The following is an 18,557-nucleotide window of genomic DNA, read 5'->3' as shown; positions in this document are numbered from 1 at the left end:
TCACCCACCCTTGGGGTCCAGCCTGGTGTAGACCTGGGGGTGCCAGGAGCAGAGGGGCAGGCGCTGGGAGGGACCGGTTTGGAGCCATCCCTGAGCTCCTCTCCTGGTGCTGGGATGGAGGCTGGGACAGATCTGCTGCCTGGTGCCGTGTCCCTGCCCGGTCCTGCCTCTCTCGGTGACATGCTCACAGCACACTCTGTTTCGGATACATCCAGCCCAGGTGCCCTGGGAGGAGCAGGCGCTGCCCCCGGTGCTGTGCAGCCTGCCCTGGGTGCTGGCCCTGGCACCCATCCTGCTGCAGGAGGAGGTGGGGGCGAAGGGGCTGGGGCTGGCCCTGGCGATGGGGAGTCCCTGGGGGTGTCCCAGGACCCGGCTGGAGCAGCTGGAGCCTCTGGTGGAGGAACGGGAGCCGTGCTGCACTCTGCATCTCCCTCCACATCTCCCAAGGGATCTTCAGCTGGGTTGAGTGGTGGAGCTGCCGAGGGAGCAGGAGGTCCTGGAGCTGGTGGAGCTGGTGGAGGACTGAGCCCAGGCCCGGAGGCTGCTGCCCCCCAAGGCAATGAGGAGACCCCCGTGCCTGCCCCCGGCATCCAGAGCGGTGCCGACCTCGGGCTCTCGGATGCAAACCTGAGCCAAACCAACGTGGTGGAGCTGGCTGGAGGAGAAACGGGAGCCTTGGCCCCTGGGGCACCTTCCCCCGGTGCCGGTGGGGCAGACGGGGCAGGAGCCATCATCCAGATCACATCAGGGGTGCTGGCCCCCTCCGTCCTGTCCTCTCCCCAGGAAGTGCAGCCCCTGGTCCCGGTGGCCCCGGATGCCTCCAGCCTTTTGCCAGCTGCCTCTGCTGGGGGCTTGGGGGGGAGCTCAGCACCAGCACCCAACGGGCCCCCCCCCTCTGCCTCCAGCACCCCAAGTGGGAGCAGCCCCTTGGCACCGGGCCCCCCACTGCCCGTGGTGGTGTCAGGTGCTGGGAGCGCTCTGCTGGGGTCCCCTGAAGATGAGGTGGCCTCAGGGATGCCGGCACCTTTGGGAGAAGAGTCCCCACGTGTCCCCACGCCCCCCCAATGCTGCCCCTGCTCTGCCTCCAGCCTCAGACAGAGAGGATGCAGCAGCGGGGGCGGCCGCTCGCCCCCCACCAGTTTCCTCTGCAGTTTCTGGAAGTGAGTGGGGCGCGGGGACACAGGGAGAGCTGGGGGCTGCTGCTGGGGGGGGCTGCCCCCTTCCTGCCTCCTCTCCAGCCTGGGGCCCCCGGGGTCCTCCCCAGACCCGTGGTGGCTGAAGGCAGAGGGGACAGTGATGGCCCTGTGCTGGGGGAACCACATCCTGGAGAGGCTGTGGGACCAGGGTCTGGGACAGCTGTGGAGACCCCCACAAAGCCCCTGGTGGGGAGCAGCCCAGGGTCTCTCTCTGTCCATCCTCCCGCTGGTCCCGCTGCTGGCAGCCCCCTGCCCAACATTCCGGGGCCGGGACCTGCCGGGGGTTCATCGCCCCCAGCCCTGCGCCCCTCCTTGGGCAGCGCCACCCCTGCAAATGGGGTCCCTGCTGCCAGTGGGGCGAGTGCCCCCGCACCCATCCCAGGCCAGGGGGGAGCCCAGAGGGGGTCTCCCCCCACCACCCTGCATCCAGCCGTGTCCTGCAGCCCAACCCCACCAGCTCCCAGCCCTGGGGGCAAGAAGGGGCGGCCGGGGACAAACGCTCCAGCCTCTCTCGCCGCCCGTGCATCATCCTCCATGCTTCCAGCTCCACCACGACCAGCAGCGGCTGCCCCGGTCCCTCCGCCCGGCCCCACAGGTAGGTGACGCACCGGGTAGGGCAGGGAGAGGGGTGGGAGAGGGACCCTGCGAGGGAAGGTGGCAGGCAGGGTGTCCCGGTGTCCCCCCTCCTCCTGCTGCCCAGCTTGTGTCTCTGAAGGTAAAATTCTTTCAGCCATTTGTGTTGGCACAGACCCAAGGCTTTGCTATAACCAAGTTTTTTATATTTTTTGTTTGTTTTAGTCGCAGCCACGTCCCTCTATGGGTACGGACCAAAGGAAAACGACCGCGAGTACGTGGAAAGGAGAGTGGACTTCAACTCTCCGCTTTTCAAGCCTGAGACTGGGTTCCCATTCGGCAAAACCCTCCGTGACTCTCTCTACGTGAGTCTGCACTGCCCCCACTTGCTGTGGGGTGGGTGGCCGCCCCCCAAAAACCTGGGGCAGGCACCAGGAGCTGGGGCCCGGCTTGGGATTCACGCAGGCACGGGTTGGTTGGGGTGCTTGCAGGGTCCGTTTGCGGCAGGAGGTGACTTCGTGGCCACTTCACCTCCTCCCCTGTGCTCAGTTTACAGACAACGGCCAGATCATCTTCCCAGCCTCCGACAGCAGCATCCCCACACACCCCAACCCGCCTCCCGGGGGGTTCAACGGCCACGAGGAGGTGCCCATGATCGCCGTGTTTTGGGACAACGCCGACTTCTCCAGGGGCACCGGCACCACCTTTTATCAGGTGGGTGAAGCCGTCCTCGTGCGTGACCGCGTTAAGCACCGCGAGATGATCCGTGTTCGAGGATGCCCCTTGGGATGTGCGATCGGTGGGGTTGGCGGGTGGTGTTTCAGTTTTCTGGGCCAGATCTAAGAGGTTTTAGTCCTGTGTGAGTCTATCACCTGCAGAGAGGGCGAGCAAAAAGCCTCTGCCAGCCATATCCGAGTCTCAGTGCAGAGCATCACGAACAGATCTCCCTTTGAGACCCAAATTCAGCGCTGTCTGCACTTTGCTGGGAGACAAAGCATGTGTGGGCACCCCAAACCCGCAGGAGTTCCTCACCCTGAATTCGGAGAAGCCGCCCTTCATCCGCGACGTGGAGGCGAAGGTCCGGCGGTACCTGAGGTCCTCCTACTCCGCAGCCTGGACCCTGAGGATCACCTGGGACAAGGCACCCGCCTACGGAGCACGGAGAGACAGCCGGAGGGTAAGGGGCTGCCGGGGCTCGGAGGTGGCCGGGTGCCAAAAGGCGAGAGCCGCACCCGTGGGTGCCTGGACAGAGGGAGCTGGTTCTGCCAAAAACATCAGTCCTGAGGCCACCCAGCCTCCGTTTGGCATGTCAGGAAGCCAGCCCCTCTCTCTGCCACCACCTGCAGCAACCCACGCCCCATTTTAAATTTAATTTAAAACCCAGCAGCTTTGCTCGGTTCCTTACCCGCCTGCCGTGCTTCTCCCCAGACGAACACGTTCCAGGCGGTCCTCACCACCGACGGCTTCAGGTCCTACGTGCTGCTCCTGTACCAGGACGGGGGCATGCGGTGGGATTACAGCCAGCTGCCGGCCGCGAACGTGCTCATCGGCTACACCAGGTGCTGCGTGCGGTGTTACGGCACAGGGCTGCACCAGGGCGCGAGGGGATGGGGTGATCCCAGCCGGGAAGGGCGATGCCTGACTCTCCCCCTTCCCTCTGCGCAGCGGGGATGGCTCCTACCACAACGATGACCTGACTCAAGGACCCCCGGCTGCCAAATATCGCCCTGACCAGTTCAGGGGATACAACACAGGTTAGGGGCACGGCCCGGGGAAGCTCTGCGCGGGGATGGGGACATCCCCAGGGAGGGGGTGGAATCCAGATGGTGCAGCAAGGCTCTCAGAGAGGTCATTGTCAGTGGGATTTCACCCCGAGCACACAAAATGCCACCCCTGGGCACCAGCTGTGCCCTGAGGCTGAGCCTGAAACACCCTTGGCGCATCAATTTTTGGTGCCATGGCTGTGGCCTGGGGATTTCTTCTTTGGCAAGTGTTGCTCCCCCCATTTCCCTGGCATTGGGGGACTGTTGTGCACGGGGTCCCAGGACTGGGGGCATCCCGGTCACATCTCGTGCCTCCCCTCCCGCACAGACCTCCGTGGGCTGTGGCTGTACAAGCTGGAGAGCCACGTGGGCATCAACTACCGCCTGAAGTGCCTGGCGTGGACGGGGCGGCAGCAGGAGCCGCGGATGTGGAGCCAGGACCTGCCCGCCTGCCCCTGCTCCCTGCAGCAAGGGCAGCAGGACCCGCGCTTCAAGAGCAGCCGGGGAGGCAAGTGGCACCGCCATGCCCAGCGTGTCCCCCGTGGGGTGGCTGGGTGTCCCCTCCTGGGTGTCCCCTCCTGGGGGGGGACCCTGCCATCCCCTTTCAGACCCCTGCAGTGCCCAAAAGCTGACGGCAGCCCTGTTTCAGGCTGGTGGTCTGCCCGCGTGTCCATGCTGCACTCCGCCTCTCCCAACCGGCACGGCGCCGGCGTGCGCTGCCTGTACGACAGCCGGGGGCAGCTCGTCGAGGGGCGGCAGGAGAGGTACTGGAGGTCCTCCAGACAGGTGTCCCCATACCGTGGTAAGCACAGCCAGCCTCGGGCATCCCCGAGCTGCCATCCAAGGCATGGGTGGGCTGGAAACATCCCCATGCCAAGCTGCATGGCACCAGCTGGAGCCTGTAAATCGCTTTAATCCCCGTGCCAGGCTGTCTTGGGCATTTTGGGGATCCACGGGGCTGTGTGTCTGATTTCTTTAATCCTTGCCCCCAGACCAGGAGCTGAAGCTGTACGACTGGTGCTGCAACCAGGCGGCAAGCGCCCGCCTCTGCGCCCGCTACAGCGAGAAGAGGCCGAGGATCGGCTGTGACGGATACCAGGCACTTGGCACGGGTGGGTTCCCAGCCCCTGTGTGCTGGGCCGATGCCACCTCTGGGCCAAAGGGGGGGGACATCCCTGCCACCCCAAGTTAATGCAACAAGAGCCCTGGGCAGGTCAGATGGGGAGGGTCAGCAGGTTGGGTCCTGCTGCTCTGTGCGGCACCCAGCGGCTCCGTGCAGCACCCACCCAGTCCCTCTCCTGGGCACGCACCTGGGGGTGGCAGCCCCACAGTGACAGCGGCTGTGGGTGCGAGCTGACCCGTGGTCTTTCTTGCAACCCTCAGCAGATTCCTCGGAAGACAGCGACTCAGAGGAGCAGAGAGGTGAGCGGGCTCAGGGGGCTCCTCTCCACCAGCCTCCACTCCTCAGTCCTGCTGCCCCCTCCCCAGGAAGCAGAAATCCCCCTGGGGGGGGTTGCTGCTCACCCCAGACCCTCAGGGAGGAGATGGCCGAGCTCTCACCACTTCTTTGCAGATGAGGAGGACGAGTAATGGGGGATGCACATCCACAGCACGGTCTGGACCACGGCTGATCCTCCGAGTCCTTCCCTCCTGATCACACCCAGCCAACCTGCGTGTCCCCCTGCGTGTCCCCGCTCCCCCCAGTGATGGTCACCCCGTGCCGGTGGTTCCCTTCACCGTAGCAGTTCTCGTTTCCCCCCAGGCTGCCACCTCCTCGCTGGTGGCAGGGGGACAGGCAGTGCCACCGTGTCCCTTGTCCCTGCTCCCCTGCCTGGGGCTGGCAGGGCGAGGGCTGCTGGTGGCGGGGTTTGGGTCGCCTTGCATGGGGACCACCCCCACGGTCGGAAATGTTGGGAGAAAAATAATGTTTTGTGAGTGTGAGAGAGCATCTGCACTTCTGAAACCACAAGTAGTCCTCGTCAAATCTAGTCTCTTAATAAAGCGTTGGAGGGTCTCAGCATCACTGTGGTGTCTGCCGGGGGGTCTGGAGGAGGATGGGGGCAGGCTTGGAGCAGGGACCAGGGCCTGACCGGTGCCATCTGAGCTCTGAGAGGTGATCTGGGGGGAGCTGTGAGGTGGGCTGCACACACTACGCAGCAGCGTGCTGACATTTCACATTTATTCTGTTCATAGTGGGTCATGATCCCTGGGTCCAGCCGCGCTGTGCAGGGTCACACCAGACAGACTCACCCATGGATGACCCCAGTCGCTTCTGCAGGTCCTCAGCAGAAGGCGAGGCCCTTGTTTCACTGACCTGAGCATCCCCCCCATAGCACAGGCAGCTCCCACAGCCCCCAAATGTGATGCTCCATGCCCAGCAGGAACGTGCCCGGAGCCCCCATCCGGTGCTGACCCTGCCCCGGGTGGGCACGGATGCCGGGACCCCCAGGAGCGGCCACGTCTCGCTGCTGGGGAGGCTGCGGGGAGGCTACGGCTGCAGGGCAGGCTGGCTTGGAGCCCTGACCTGGGGTCTCTTGATCCTTATCTGCAAAGAAGGGCCGGGACAGGCGGGGCTGGCTTTGCTACGAGCCCCAGCAGCAGCCCCCGACGTCCCCGATGCCCCAGGAGCGGGCACCGCAGGGCAGCTCCGATGGACTTTGAGCCCCAGGACAAGGACATCGGTGCCCGGCGCCACCCCACGCAGGGGACAATAACCCCAGGCAGACCTGGACGGATGGGTCGATGGCCTGGAGCCGCGGCTCCCAGTGCCTTCCCGAGCCGTGGGTGTTCACTGCTCTCTCTGCTGCCTTCATCAGGGCTGGGGTGGGGAAGAGGAGCAGAGCTGGGGGACACCGGGGGGGCACAGAGCCACCCCAGTGACCCAGCATGTGCCCGAGCTGGGGCACGGCTGCCTCACAAAGCAGAGGCAGGCTGGGTTGGGCTGCAGGGTGTGCTCACAGGAGAACTGCCGAGGCCTCCAGAAGGTGTCCTTGGTCCTAGGAGAGGGGACAGAATGGGGACAACGGGTCAGGGGAGCTGGGAGAGCCCCTGCCTTGTCCCAGGCCCCGGCGTGGGGAGCAGTGACTGAGTGGGGTAGACAGGGCCACGGGACAGGGATTTAAGGGAAAAAAGTCCCGCTATTAGACACATCATTCCTCGCCCTGCCCCAGGTATAGGTGACAGCCAACACTTCCCTGCCCAGCTCTTTCCAGGGGAGCGTGAGTTTCAGCAGAGAACATTTGGATGGCATTCAAATTCGAGTCAAATGGAAAGCCCTTCTGTAACCAAGCACTGGGTGGGATGAGGAAGGAATGCAAATAATTTCTGACATGGAGGGGGGAAAAGGAAGCTGAAGTCACCCCACTGACGTTATTGCACCAGGTACCTGCAGCAGGGGCTGGGCCTGGCTCAGCCCCTTCCCCAGGGCAGCAGCACCCTTTGCCCCTTCCCTGGGATGGCTTTTCCACCACGTTTTCTTCCTGGCAAACCTCTTCAAGAGGCCCAGCCTCGGTTCCCTGCTGCTCTCACACCCCACAGCACCCATCCCGTGTGGGACCAGCCCCCGCTGTCCCAAGCCCCTCACTCACCCCCAGGGGTCCCGGTGCCGGCGGCAGAGGCGCAAGGCGAGGCAGGCGGCGGCGAGCAGGAGGCAGAGCAGAGCCAGGGCCCCCAGCAGGATGCCGAGGAAGGCGGCGAGGCTGACGGCGAGCTGCTCGCACCGGGCACCGGCCGGGGAGAAGATGGAGAAGGGGGTGCAGCTGCGGAGGGGACGGAGCCGAGGTTTGGCTGCGGGGCGAGGTGGCTGCGTGGGGTGGCCTCCACCATGGTGTCACTGCTACCTACCTGCACGTGGGGCCCTCGGGCAGGTGCTGGCACCGGCCGCCGTGCTGGCAGTAGCCCTTCTTGCAAGGGGAGATGCAGAGGAAGCCGGTGGTCCCCAGGTAGTCCAGCTGGTAGCCTTCGTAGCCGTACAGAGTGCAGGAGAAGTAGTGCCTCAGCTCCGCCACCGACACTGGTGAGATGGCAGAGGATTAGCAGTGTAGCCCATGATTTGGGGTGTCCCTGGGTTTTGGGGCAGCATCCCCAGATGCTCCAGAGCCAGATCTGCACCTTGGATGGGAATCCCCACCGAGCCCCCTCCTCCTCCCCCCAAGGCCCCAGGGCACACCGGGTGGCAGGGAATGGACCGTGGGGACACCACGGTGCCGGGGGCACTCACGCTTCACCAGGTCGGTGATGTTGTCCAGGTGCAGGTGCTCGAAGAGGAGGTGTGTGCCCGCGTCCCGCCATCCCCGCCGCTCGTTGAAGGCTCTGGTGATGGCCCCCACCAGCTCCTCGTTCAGGAAGCGGATCACGGAGCCGCTGCTGCCGTAGGCGAACTCGGCCACCACGGCGAAGGCGAAGCCAGCAGCGGCCCTGCGGAGAGACGAGCTGGCTGCTGGCATCCCCACCAGCACAGAGCAGGGCAGCTGAGCCGCACCGTGCCTCAGTTTCCCCACGTGTTGGCAAGGAAGGGAGGGAGGGGGCTCATTACTGTCAGGTATTTCCAAGGGTTTAGCAGGTTTGGGGCTGGAAAAATGGAATCCTGGGTGGCCCAGGGGGAAATGCCCTTTGTACTGCAACCCCGGCCTCGTCTGCTCGACACTCACATGCGGGAGATGTTGGTGTTACTCTGGAAAGCCTTCACCTCCAGGGAGCCCAGGATGGCTGAGACCTGTGCCGGGGGTGTGGGGGGATTAGTGGAGAGCTGCAGGCACCGTGCCCCAGCCCCAAGGGCTGCTCGGGCCTCGTTCCTGCCTTGGGGACCAGCATGTGGCAGTGGGGAGCACACAGGAAGGTGGCAGCTGTGGCCCAGGAGCTGCTGGGATGCCACGGGAGGGGATGCACAGGGTGCAGGAGGCACGGGCACCCCATGCTGCAGCATCCCCTCATCCCTGAGCCACAGTGACACCCCGTCCCCTGCCAGCTACGTACGGTGGCGTTGACTTCCCCGGCTGTGGCATTTTGCAGCGCCCTGACCCGCAGCCGCACGCTCCTCCGGGGCAGATCTGCTGGGCAAAACCACAGCCGTGCCTTTTGTGCCCCGGGTCTGGCCGAGCCGGGACAGGGCACGGGGCACAGGCACCCACCTGGGCTGGCCGGGGGCCGAAAGTCCCCCCCTGCCACCAGGCAGCGCTGGTCGGTGAAGGCCGGGGGACACACGCAGGCGGGCGCACAGGAGGAGGGGTGCAGGTGGCAGCGCCCCCCGTTGCTGCAGAAGCCCTCGGGGCAGGACTGGGACCCGCAGGCTGTGCCACAGCCAGGCCCCTCGCCTGCGGGACAGAGCAGGGTGACACGGGGACACCAGTCTGCGCCCACACGGCTTGGGGGCAGGCACTGGTCAAAGTGCACTGCTCCATCCTCGCCGCTCCCACGCTGCAATGATTTTCTTCCCCTCTTATTACTATTATTATTATTTTTTTTTCCTTAAGTCTTCTATATAAATTCAGACCCTTGAGGAAAAGCCCCGCACCCTCCCAGAGACTTTTGCCCTTGTGAAATCCCAGCCTGACACATTGTACCCGGAATAAACACCTCCAAACCACCACCACCTGGAAACAGGACATGATTATCACCCCACAAACCTTACATGTGCCTGCAAGCTTTGATGGGATGAGTTTTCTCAAAGAAAAAAATTGCACTGAAAAAAATATTTCCCTAGCATATTAATGATACTTCAGGACCCCGGGCTGAAGCATCCAAATCCCTCCCGACACTAAGGAGAGCAGGGTGGCAGGGGCTGGGTTCTCAGACCAGGGAGGGGACAGGGATGAGGACCACGTCTCTGCTCAGCTAAGCCTCAACACCAGGCACCCTGGGCTGCTCCCCTTACCCTGGCAGATCTGGGGGCCGCGATCCCAAAGCACACCCCAGGTTGCCATCACTCACCCTCCACACCAGCTGGGCAGGAGCAGGTGTAGCTGCCCACGGTGTTGGTGCAGGTGCCGTTCCCCGGACACGCCGTCCCCTGTGCGCACTCATCGATATCTGCGGGGACAATGCAGCGTGGCACCGGGCGAAGCCCCTCGGCCCCCCGCTCCTCCCCACAGCCAGCCCTCCTCACCCGAGCAGTGCCTCCCGTCCCCCGTCAGGCCACGTGGGCAGGGGTCGCAGCCGGCGAGCGGGTCGCAGCCCACCCCGGGGAAGCACCCCTGGGCGCAGGGGTCCGGCGGGTGCTGGCAGAAGGGACCCGAGTAGCCGTCATCACACCTGCAGGCTGCCAGCTGCCAAGGGGACGGGGACACCGGCTTAGGGGACACGAGGACGGATGGGCAGAGAGGACGGTCGTGGCACACGGCGCTGCCCCGAGGTGTTACCTGCAGGGAGGAGCCGCTGACGGTGGCCGTGTTGTTGTAGTCACACTCGTGGCTCGTGCGGCAGCTGCAGAGGGTGAAGCTGAGCTGGAGCAGGGCGGCGAGGTGCTGGGGGCCCACGGCCTGCAGGGTGACGCTGAGCGGGGCCGTCCCGCGGGGCTCCCACGTCAGGGTGCCGTTCTCTGCGGGAGACGGAGGGGGACACGCGGTGGGGGTCACGTCCCTGTCCTCCCAGAGGGGTTCCCCCCAGAGCTCGGTGTCTGTGCCGTGCCCGTCCTGCCCTGGCTGCCCGCTGCCCCCGTTCCTACCCGAAATGTTGAGCTCCGGGGAGATGTGGGGGACAAAGAGCGCACCCGGCCCCTCGGCTCGGTACTGCCTCGTCACCCGCTGCGTCCTGAAGGCTGTGAGCGACAGGTCCCCAACGATGACAGGAGGGAAGGTGTCTGAGGAAACAGCAGCCCAGTGTGCTTGCCGTGTGGCCTTGGCATCCTTTGGCTCTGCGTCCCTCCTGGCCAGGAGGGGACAGACCCCAGGCAGGTGTAGATGTGACCGCCCACCAAAAATCCCCCCAAGATGGCATCTCCCAGGCATGGAGAGCTGCCAGCCTGGCAAAGCAACTCAAGGCCTTGGTGGCACCTGTCCTGCTGGTGGCATCTCCCAGGCATGGAGAAAAATCCAAGACCTTGGACCCCAGGAGCCGTTATCCAAGCCTGAGCCCTCGTGGAGCTGAGGACCCTCTCCACTTACTGAGCGCCGTCTTCTTCTCCTGGAAGTCCTCCACGAGGCTCTGGGTGGCCAGGCCCAGGGTCATGTCCCCCGTGCTCAGCATGTCGTAGACGCACTCCTTGCTGCCGCGGCACTGCGAGGCTGCCCGCTGGTACTGGCTTTCATTCTCCTGCCGCAGCCGAGACAAGAAGGTGGGGGTGAAGTTCTTCTCCGGTGCGGCCAGGGGCTGGGCGAACAGGCTGTGCTCTCCAACAGCCCCTGCAAGGGAGCACAGCTGGGTAGGGCCTTCGGTTTTTAAGCTTTGTTCTCTTCAGGGATGGTTTACATGGAGCAATCAAGAGACCAAAGGGTTCCCTGGCACCAGCTGTGCCCAGAAAAGTGTCCAAATCCCCTTAGCAAAAGCGTGGCCAGAAGGTGCTGGAGCACAGGGATGGCCAGGGTGGATCCCAAGCCTGGCCTTACAGGTCATCCCGTAGCTGAAGATCTCCTCCTCGCTGCTGTTCACAGGGATGCTGCTCCCGTTTGGCATCTGGAAGTCATCTGCAGGGTTGTCGTCCCACACACCTGTGGGAACATCACCGCAGGATTGGGGTCCCCATGCCAGGGCCGTCCCCTCTCCGGTGCCACCCGGGGACACCCAGAACCACGCTCCCACAGCCTCTTCCACCCGCTTTGGGGCGGGAAGGGGACCTTGCACCCTGGCCCTGCGGCTGTGCCGGAGGAGAAATGAGGCTGCTGTGGCCTGGGAGGCAGTGCCCTCACCCAGGAGGCCCTTGGTGCCGTTGCGGTACCGATCCGGCAGGCTGCACACCACGCTGAGGAGCCCGGCGCTGGCTGAGGTGGAGATGGAGACGGTGCCGTCAAAGGTGGCCGTGACGGAGGAGGCGTTGACCAGCAGCACCCCAGGGCTGTAGTGCACCTCGGCACCCATGTCTGTGAGGGGAGACAAACACAAGGGGAGAGCCCACGTGAGTCTGGGTCTGACATGGTGCCTCTGAATTCGGGGAGGAGCTGTCCCCATCCCCCCTGGCCAGGTACCCGTGGGATGGGGACACCCCTCAACCCCCGCAGACACACTGAACATTTAACACCGCATCCTGCTCACCTTGGGAGTAGGAAAACTGGATGGTTTGGTAGTTCAGGAGGACTTGGATGTCACCCTGGCTTCCCAAAGTCCACTCAACCTGCAAATGGCAATGGATGTCCCCGTCAGCCCCTCCGATCGTCCCTCCCCACCTCCTGCTGGGGACGTGACGTTACACCCTGTCCTTCTCCAGCCCCAGCAGAGATGTTCAACCCAGGGCCGTGCTGGCACGCTCGTCACCCCAAGCAAATGCAATATTCTGCAGCTTGGGTGGTTGTGTGGGTGAAGACGGAGAGCTGCCCCCGCTGCCACCAGCCCGGGGCACATCCAGGCTGCCACCACGGCTTGGCTGACCCTTGCAACATGGAGAGCTGCGGTGGTGGGCTCCGGGCTCTCTCCTGCTGCTCGGGTGCTCCTTCTGGTGACACTGGGAGATGTTGCTTACTGAAACGGGTGCGGGAGCAATTCTGCAAAGCAAGGAAGAGCACGCACAGGCACCACCACATCCAAAGGAGAGCGGTGGTTGTGGTGCAGCAAGAGGGCTGGAGCAGCCCGTGTCCCTGCAGGGCTCCAGGCCCACGCTGGACAGCTTGCAGGAGGTGTCAGAGCCTCGTTATTCTTAGCCCAACCCACTGCCCTTAGCAGCTTGCTGGGCCGACGGGAGGTGGCAGGATGCTCCTCTGGTCCCGAGCACTCGTAGGTACGTGCAGATGCAAAACCCAAACCGCCCGAGGGACCTGTCCCATCAGACGCTCACACCAAGTCCTGGGTCGCTCCTACTCACTGTGGTGGTGGTGTTGGAGACGTACTGGGCAGCGAAGGCCACGAAGTTGGTGGCCTGGGCTGTGCCGGTCCGGGCCGTGCGCCCTTGCAGCACGAAGCTGCTGTGGGCATCGCCGGCCAGCAGCAGGACAAAGTCCCCAAGGCCATTGAATGTGTAGGTGAGGCCATCCAGGGTGGTGATGTGGGGGTCCCCGAAGGCACTGGCTGGGGTCCAAAGGGGATGGAGATGTTTTGGGGGAGAGGAAGGAAAGCGAATGGTGGTGTCATTGCATGGAGGACAAATCACAGTGCTCAGCAGTCTCCATCAGGATGCTGCGAAGCATTGGCAGCCCTGCCTGGCACGAGGACCACGTATGGCCATGCCACCTGCCCCGGCACAGAGGGGAGGGACCCCGGGGACTCACCAGGGGTGGGTGGCAGGTATCCCTTGCAGCCGGTCCTCGGTCTCTTCTCGGCAAACCTGGTGCAGAACCGGGGCTTCTCCACGCGCCAGCAGCACCACTCAAACGCCTCCAGCTCCTCGTCTGCGGGAGGATGGAGGACAGGTGCTGGGGGCACAGGGACCCCCCTGTGCACAGGGGGACCCTGCAGGTGCTGTAGGGAGCACTGTGCCCACTTACCGGCCGTGGTGCGGATGGGTGGGCTCCAGGCCCTCTCCTGCCAGCCCTCCAGCAAGCTTGTGCCTCGGTACACACACCGCACCCCAGCTCCTGCCCGGCTGGGGGACGCGGTGCGCAGCACCCTCACGGGGTCTGAGCCATCCCGGAGGGTGGCAGCCACCCCGGCTGCGGGAGGGGGCTCAGCCCCACGCTCAGCACCTCTGCTGCGGCGGTAGCGGGGGTCCAGCTCTGCCTGGGGCCGCGAGCAGGGGCAGGGTGGCAGCTCCGTGCTCCAGGTGGTTGGGGCAGGCTGTGCCTCCAGCCACGCCAGGCAGCGCAGGCGGTAGTTCACCCGGCCGCGGCTGTCCAGCCGGTACAGCCACAGCCCCCGCACATCTGGGGGGGCGACAGGAGAAAACAAACACATCGGAGCTGCAGCGAGCACCAAAACCCCACAGGGGGGTCCTGATGCCATCCGTCCCCCCCACCAGCCCCGGACCAAAGGTGCCGTACCGGTGCCAGAGCTGCGGTGCTGGTTGGGTCGGTATTTAACAGCCGGTGGCTGCTGAGTCAGCTCGTTGTTTTGGGCATACCCATCGCCGCTGCGTAAAGAGAGCGGGTCTGGGGTTAGGGTAGGGCTGGGGTCTCCCTCCCACGTCCCCCATCACCACTGCCTGCCAAGCAGGAAGGGAAAGGGCTGTGGCGGGGCGATGGCGTGGCACGGAGCGCCCGGCGGGGTTCCAGGCTGGGGCTTTGGGGGCTCCGTGGGTTTTCCTGCCAGTTTGCAGAGAGAGGGTTGAAATGGGATGGGGTTAGGTGAGGTGGGAGCTGGGCTGTCCTGGGGAGGAGGTGCCTTGACGGCCCCAGCACGGTGCAGGAACAGGGGGTGTCCCAAAAGGCAGGCAGACGCGGACGCACGGCACCTGGAGAAGCCGATGAGCACGTTCCCGGCTGCCAGCCCGGCGTAGTCCCACCGCATGCCGCCGTCCTGGTACAGCAGCAGGGCGAAGGACTGGTTCCCGTCGGTGGAGAGCACGGCCTGGTACGTGCTGGTCTGCGGGAACCGCAGCGCGCCGTTAGCACCCCAGAGCCTCCCCCCCCCCCCTCCCCAAAGCGCAGACCGAGGGTGCAGCAGGATTGAAATGTAAAAATACATCGTGGCCTGGTGTGGGGCTGGGCAAAACCAAGGCGAGACCCCAGATACCCCATCCAGCTGGGCTCTGCCATGCCCCACCCGTCGCTGGTGGCTGTCCCCTCTGTCACCTGAGCATCGTCCTGCTGGGACGGGTACGCCGGGGCCTTCTCCCACGTCACCTTCAGGGTCCATCTCGCCGTGTAGGGGGTTTTCAGGTATTTCTCAACCTTCTCTTCCACGTCACGGACGAGGGGGTCTCGGGTAGAGCCGAGGGTGAGGTACTCCTGATTTTTACAAGGGGGGGGGGCGGTGGGTGAGGGCTGGCGGGGGGCACTGGGATGTCCGGGTACGGGTCCCTGGTGGCCCTGACCTGGTACCAGGTGGTGCCGACGCCGCGCGAGAAGTCGGCGTCCTCCCAAAACACGGCCACCATCGGCAGCGCCTCGCGGCCGCTGAAGCCCCGGGCAGGCGGGTTGGGGTTGGAGGGGACGGCGTTGTCCGTGGGAGGGAAAATGATTTGCCCGTTGTCTGTAAACTGACCAAAATCACCCATTGGTGGGCAGTTCCCCTTGGTCTGGGGGGATTTAATCCCTGCTCTGCACGTGTGCAAGCAGAAAATGTCTATTTTAAGTTGGGAAAAAATAACATTCAGATTAAATTAGGTCTCTGTTCCACTTGTGTGTGTGCGTGTGTGTTTTATTTTCCTATGGAGCTGTACATCCCTCGCAGACACTCACGTAGAGGGAGTCACGCAGCGCCTTCCCGAAGGGGAACCCGATCTCCGGCTTGAACAAGGGGGAATTAAAATCCACCGTCCTCCGGACCCACTCCCTGTCACCTCCCTCTGCGCCGAACGGGTACAGGGACACCGCGGGGCCTGGGACGGGCAGGAGATGGATGGAGAAGGTTAGAAACGATTAACTTCTGCCCCTGCTTCCTCGCAGCCAAGACAAGCGTGCCCTCGTGCCGTGGGATGCAATTTTAGGAATGGCGAGCCCCTCCAGAGAGCCGTCCCCCGGGGTGCCCCCGCCCGCCCCGATGCTGTCACGGTTTTTTAACCCAATTTGGTCTTGGGTGACTCAAGCAGGGCTCGCATCTGGAGGAAATGAGCCACTGCGGTGACTCCTCCAATTTTGGGCTGGAATGCCGTGAATAAGGAACCCGACGCGGTGCCCGGCACGTCCTAAGGCAGCGGGGGGGGGGGGGGGGGGGGGGCTCTGTGCCTGCGGATGCTTAACCCTACAAACCCCGCTGCCTCCCGGGTGGGGCTGGGGCAAAACGTGAGCAGGTACTTTGGTGACTTTGCTCACTTCAGCTGTAAAAGTTAAGGCAAAAAAACATGAAAAGGAGAGCTGGGATGGGGGAGGGGTGCAGGGTTTGGCCCCTGCAGTGCTGAGCGGGGAGCTCGGGCTGCACAGACGGGGCTGAGCCCCCCCGGGGCTTTGGGGCTCTTCCTACTGTGCCCATGGTGCTGCGCCAGCCCCCAGCCCCCTCCTCTTCATTGCCTTGAGGAGGAAGAAAATCGACTTACCGAGCCCGTGGCTGGGCTGGGGCTCTGTCACGGGGTGTCTGTGGCTGGAAGTGGTGTGAGCAGGCGTCCTCGCTGCGGTGGCCGGTCCCCTCTGTGTCCCCAAAGCAGGAGCTGTCCCGGCGGGGCTGGTGGCTGCTGGCGGGGTCCCCGCGGCCAGGCTGGGCACGGCAGCAAACGCAGGGCTGGCATCGTGGCTCGTCACCCTGCCCGGGGTGACGGGGACATCGTGGGTGACCGAGGGGGACCGGGTGCTGCTGGTGGCCTTTGCCATGGCAGATGTGGTGTGCTCGGTCACCACAGGGGTGTCTCTGCTGGGGGAGCCAGCTGGCATTTCGGTGTCGCTGGAGGGGATGGGGACTGTCCGGGACGTGGCTGTGGCTTCCCACGTGCGTGTGCTGGCAGCGCTCAGCGAGGGCACCCCAACAGAGGGCTTGTCCTCAGCAGCTGGCCTGTGGGTGCTGCTGGTGGCCCCGGTGGGTGGCCCAGGGGTGACACGGGGGCCGTTCAGGGCAGAGGTGCTGCTGGAGGCACTGAAGGAAGGTGCTGTGACCATGCTGGGATTGGCATCGCTTGTTCCTGCTGCCGGACCGGTGGCACTGGTGCTGGGTGTCACAGAGGATGCCACCACCGCCAGACTGGTGTCCCCAAGCACAGGAGGGGACATACTCACGTCTGGCTCCGCTGTGCTGTGACCGAGGGCAGGGGACGGTGCTGTGACCAGCTCTGGAGCTGCGGGTGACACCGTGCCTGTCCCTGCCACAGGGTTTTGGCTGCCCGGTGCATAAGGTGACACCGGGGTGTTCCTGACGGTGCCTGGCTCAGCACCCCCAGCCACAGGGGTGGGCAGAGTGGGAGGCAGCCCCACGTCCCCCGAGGTGCCCAGGGATGTGTCCGTGCCCGTACCCCTGCCCACTGCCGGCTGAGCAGTGCTGTAGCTGTGCTCCTGCGTGGCCGTGCCGGGCTGAGCAGTGCTGCTGGCTCTGGAGGAGGGTGACACCGGTGGGGCTGTCCCCACGGAGGTGCTCCCGCTGCTGGGTGTAGCTGTCGGGGCATCCACAGCAGGGCTTTCATGCGGGGCCGAGCCTGGCGCTGCCTGCGTGGTGCTGCCGTCTCCTGCCGGCCGGGACCTGTCCCCGGCTCCCTCGGTGGCTGTGGTTTGGGCAGGCTGAGCGGTTACAGGCGGGGGATCCTGGCTGCCCGCGGTGGTGCCGAGGGGCACGGCTGTGTCCGGAGATGGGCTGGGGTCACCTGTGGCCGACAGGGCTGAGCGACTGCCCCAGGGGGCCAGGAGGGGAGAGCTCGTCGGTGGCTTGGTTTTGGGGACGTTGGTTCCCGGGGTGGATGGATCTGGTGATGGCCCGGTGGTGACGATGACATGGCTGGGAGCTGTCCCCGCTGGGTCGGTGCCCACACCCGGGGACGCTGTCCCCACTGCTCGCCTGGCGGTGCTACCATTGGGGCGGGCAGTAGGGACACCCAGTGCAGGCAGCAGGGTGGCTGGGGACAGCGGGGACGTGTCTGATGCCACCTCCGGGGGGCTGCTGGATGGGGACACCCCCTCTGCCATCCCTGCGGTGGCACTGCTGTCCCACGGGATGCCTGCCCACGGTACCCCAGGGGTGCTGAGTGTCCCGGGCACCGCCGAAGCACGTGGGGTGGCACTGGTGCTGCCCTCCCATGCCATTGTGGTAGGATCACTGCTGGCTGGCGGTGCTGTCCCCAGCTCTCCTTCATTAATTGGAGTTTTGCTAACGAGGGCAGCCGGCTGGGTCCCGGTGCCATACTCCTGGAGGGAAGACGTTGGCTTTTCTCCATCCACGAGGGACAGGGACGTGCCCACGCTGGGGCTGGCTGGAGGGGATCTGTCCCCGTCCGCCTGTGCCGTGGTGGCCCTGGGGCCTGCAGAGGAGGTCCCAGGGGAGAGGTCACCACCCGGCAGTGACACAGCAGGGGCCGTGCTGGGGACCTGCCCCGTGTCCAGCTGCATTGGGGTGGCCTCGGTGTGCAGGGCGGCAGTGCCCGGGGTGGCTCCAGCAGCAGTGGCCACCAGCTCGGCCTTTCCCAGGTCTGGAAACGGCACGGTGGGGATGTGTTCTGTGGTGGTGACATCCAGTGCCATGGCTGGTGGTCCCAGGGCTGGTGCGGTGGCACGGGGACGGGTGGCAGGGTTGGATCCGAGCAGCCCAGCTCCAGCAGTGCCGGGGGCTGGTGTCCCTGGATCCTCAGCCTCGCTGACAGCAGCAGTGGCAGGAGGAAAGGTGAGCGCTGCTGAGGGTGCTCCTGGGGGGGCTGCAGGCAGTGGGGTCCTGGATCCTTCTGTGGCTGCGTGAAGGGGAGTCCCGGTGGCTGCTGGCATGGTGGGATCTGTGACACGACCACCCAAGGCTGCTGGTGGCTCCACGGTGTGGCTCGTGTCCCCAGGGGAGGCCGGCGAGACGCTGGCTGCTGTGGCAGGAGGAGAGGTGGCCGTGCCCAGCTCTGGCGTGGCCTTTTGGGACGGGAGCGCAGTGGTTGCGTGCGGCTCAGTGGGGCTCTCGCTGATGCTGGGGGGTGATGTCCCCGCGCTGTGTTCAGCACCAGATGGCACGGTGCTCCTCGCTGTCCCCAGTGACCCCTCTGCAGTGACAGCGCTGTAGGGCTGCGCCAACTCACCGACATCGGTCACTTTGCTCGGGGCTGAGGAAGATGCTTTTGTCCCCAGCACCGGTTGAGCAGCAAGGACAAGTGGCACTGGTGGGGACAAACCTCCGCCTGGTGCTGGGACGTGACCTGTCAGCGTGCTGGCACCACCTCTAAGTGCTTTGGGCACGGTCC

At 64.8% G+C, this 18,557-nt stretch overlaps 2 protein-coding genes across 2 annotated transcripts; one reads left to right on the top strand and one right to left on the bottom strand.

The window, feature by feature from the left end:
• The first annotated feature begins 1,403 nt into the window (after window positions 1–1,403).
• LOC118157683 (mucin-4-like) lies at window positions 1,404–5,549 on the top strand. Its single transcript, XM_035312111.1, has 11 exons — window positions 1,404–1,791; window positions 1,995–2,134; window positions 2,319–2,483; window positions 2,791–2,946; window positions 3,198–3,328; window positions 3,435–3,523; window positions 3,861–4,040; window positions 4,182–4,334; window positions 4,525–4,644; window positions 4,916–4,954; window positions 5,106–5,549. The coding sequence occupies exons 1-11, from the start codon at window positions 1,731–1,733 to the stop codon at window positions 5,120–5,122; spliced, it is 1,251 nt and encodes a 416-aa protein (XP_035168002.1). The 5' UTR covers window positions 1,404–1,730; the 3' UTR covers window positions 5,123–5,549.
• A 46-nt stretch (window positions 5,550–5,595) lies between these two features.
• On the bottom strand, window positions 5,596–17,862 carry LOC118157679 (mucin-4-like). The gene is made up of 26 exons (XM_035312104.1): window positions 15,744–17,862; window positions 14,950–15,089; window positions 14,583–14,747; window positions 14,341–14,496; window positions 14,001–14,131; window positions 13,591–13,679; window positions 13,099–13,473; window positions 12,883–13,002; window positions 12,480–12,682; window positions 11,717–11,795; window positions 11,374–11,544; window positions 11,074–11,175; window positions 10,633–10,869; window positions 10,194–10,328; window positions 9,889–10,067; window positions 9,636–9,795; window positions 9,461–9,559; window positions 8,662–8,844; window positions 8,507–8,580; window positions 8,182–8,246; window positions 7,752–7,948; window positions 7,376–7,544; window positions 7,120–7,290; window positions 6,491–6,528; window positions 6,259–6,350; window positions 5,596–6,077 (listed from the first exon to the last, which is right to left on the bottom strand). Exons 1-26 carry the CDS (start codon window positions 17,860–17,862, stop codon window positions 6,021–6,023), a joined length of 5,706 nt encoding a protein of 1,901 aa, XP_035167995.1. The 3' UTR covers window positions 5,596–6,020.
• Between the last annotated feature and the right edge of the window lie 695 nt (window positions 17,863–18,557).

Source organism: Oxyura jamaicensis (assembly GCF_011077185.1).
Source record: "Oxyura jamaicensis isolate SHBP4307 breed ruddy duck chromosome 9 unlocalized genomic scaffold, BPBGC_Ojam_1.0 oxy9_random_OJ106483, whole genome shotgun sequence".
Lineage (NCBI taxonomy): Eukaryota > Metazoa > Chordata > Aves > Anseriformes > Anatidae > Oxyura > Oxyura jamaicensis.
The sequence above is the reverse complement of the archived record's forward strand: the minus strand, read 5'-3'. Positions and strand labels throughout refer to the sequence as shown.

Excerpts from the sequence above, each read along its gene's own strand:
- LOC118157683 (XM_035312111.1), top strand. The coding sequence starts at position 1,731 with ATGCTTCCAGCTCCACCACGACCAGCAGCGGCTGCCCCGGTCCCTCCG. Across the intron at positions 2,135-2,318 it reads CCCTCCGTGACTCTCTCTAC|TTTACAGACAACGGCCAGAT; the intron begins GTGAGTCTGCAC and ends CCCTGTGCTCAG. Across the intron at positions 3,524-3,860 it reads GTTCAGGGGATACAACACAG|ACCTCCGTGGGCTGTGGCTG; the intron begins GTTAGGGGCACG and ends CCTCCCGCACAG.
- LOC118157679 (XM_035312104.1), bottom strand. The coding sequence starts at position 17,862 with ATGGCACTGGATGTCACCACCACAGAACACATCCCCACCGTGCCGTTT. Across the intron at positions 13,680-14,000 it reads GTGCTCATCGGCTTCTCCAG|CGGCGATGGGTATGCCCAAA; the intron begins GTGCCGTGCGTC and ends CTCTTTACGCAG. Across the intron at positions 11,545-11,716 it reads CCAGTTTTCCTACTCCCAAG|ACATGGGTGCCGAGGTGCAC; the intron begins GTGAGCAGGATG and ends CTCCCCTCACAG.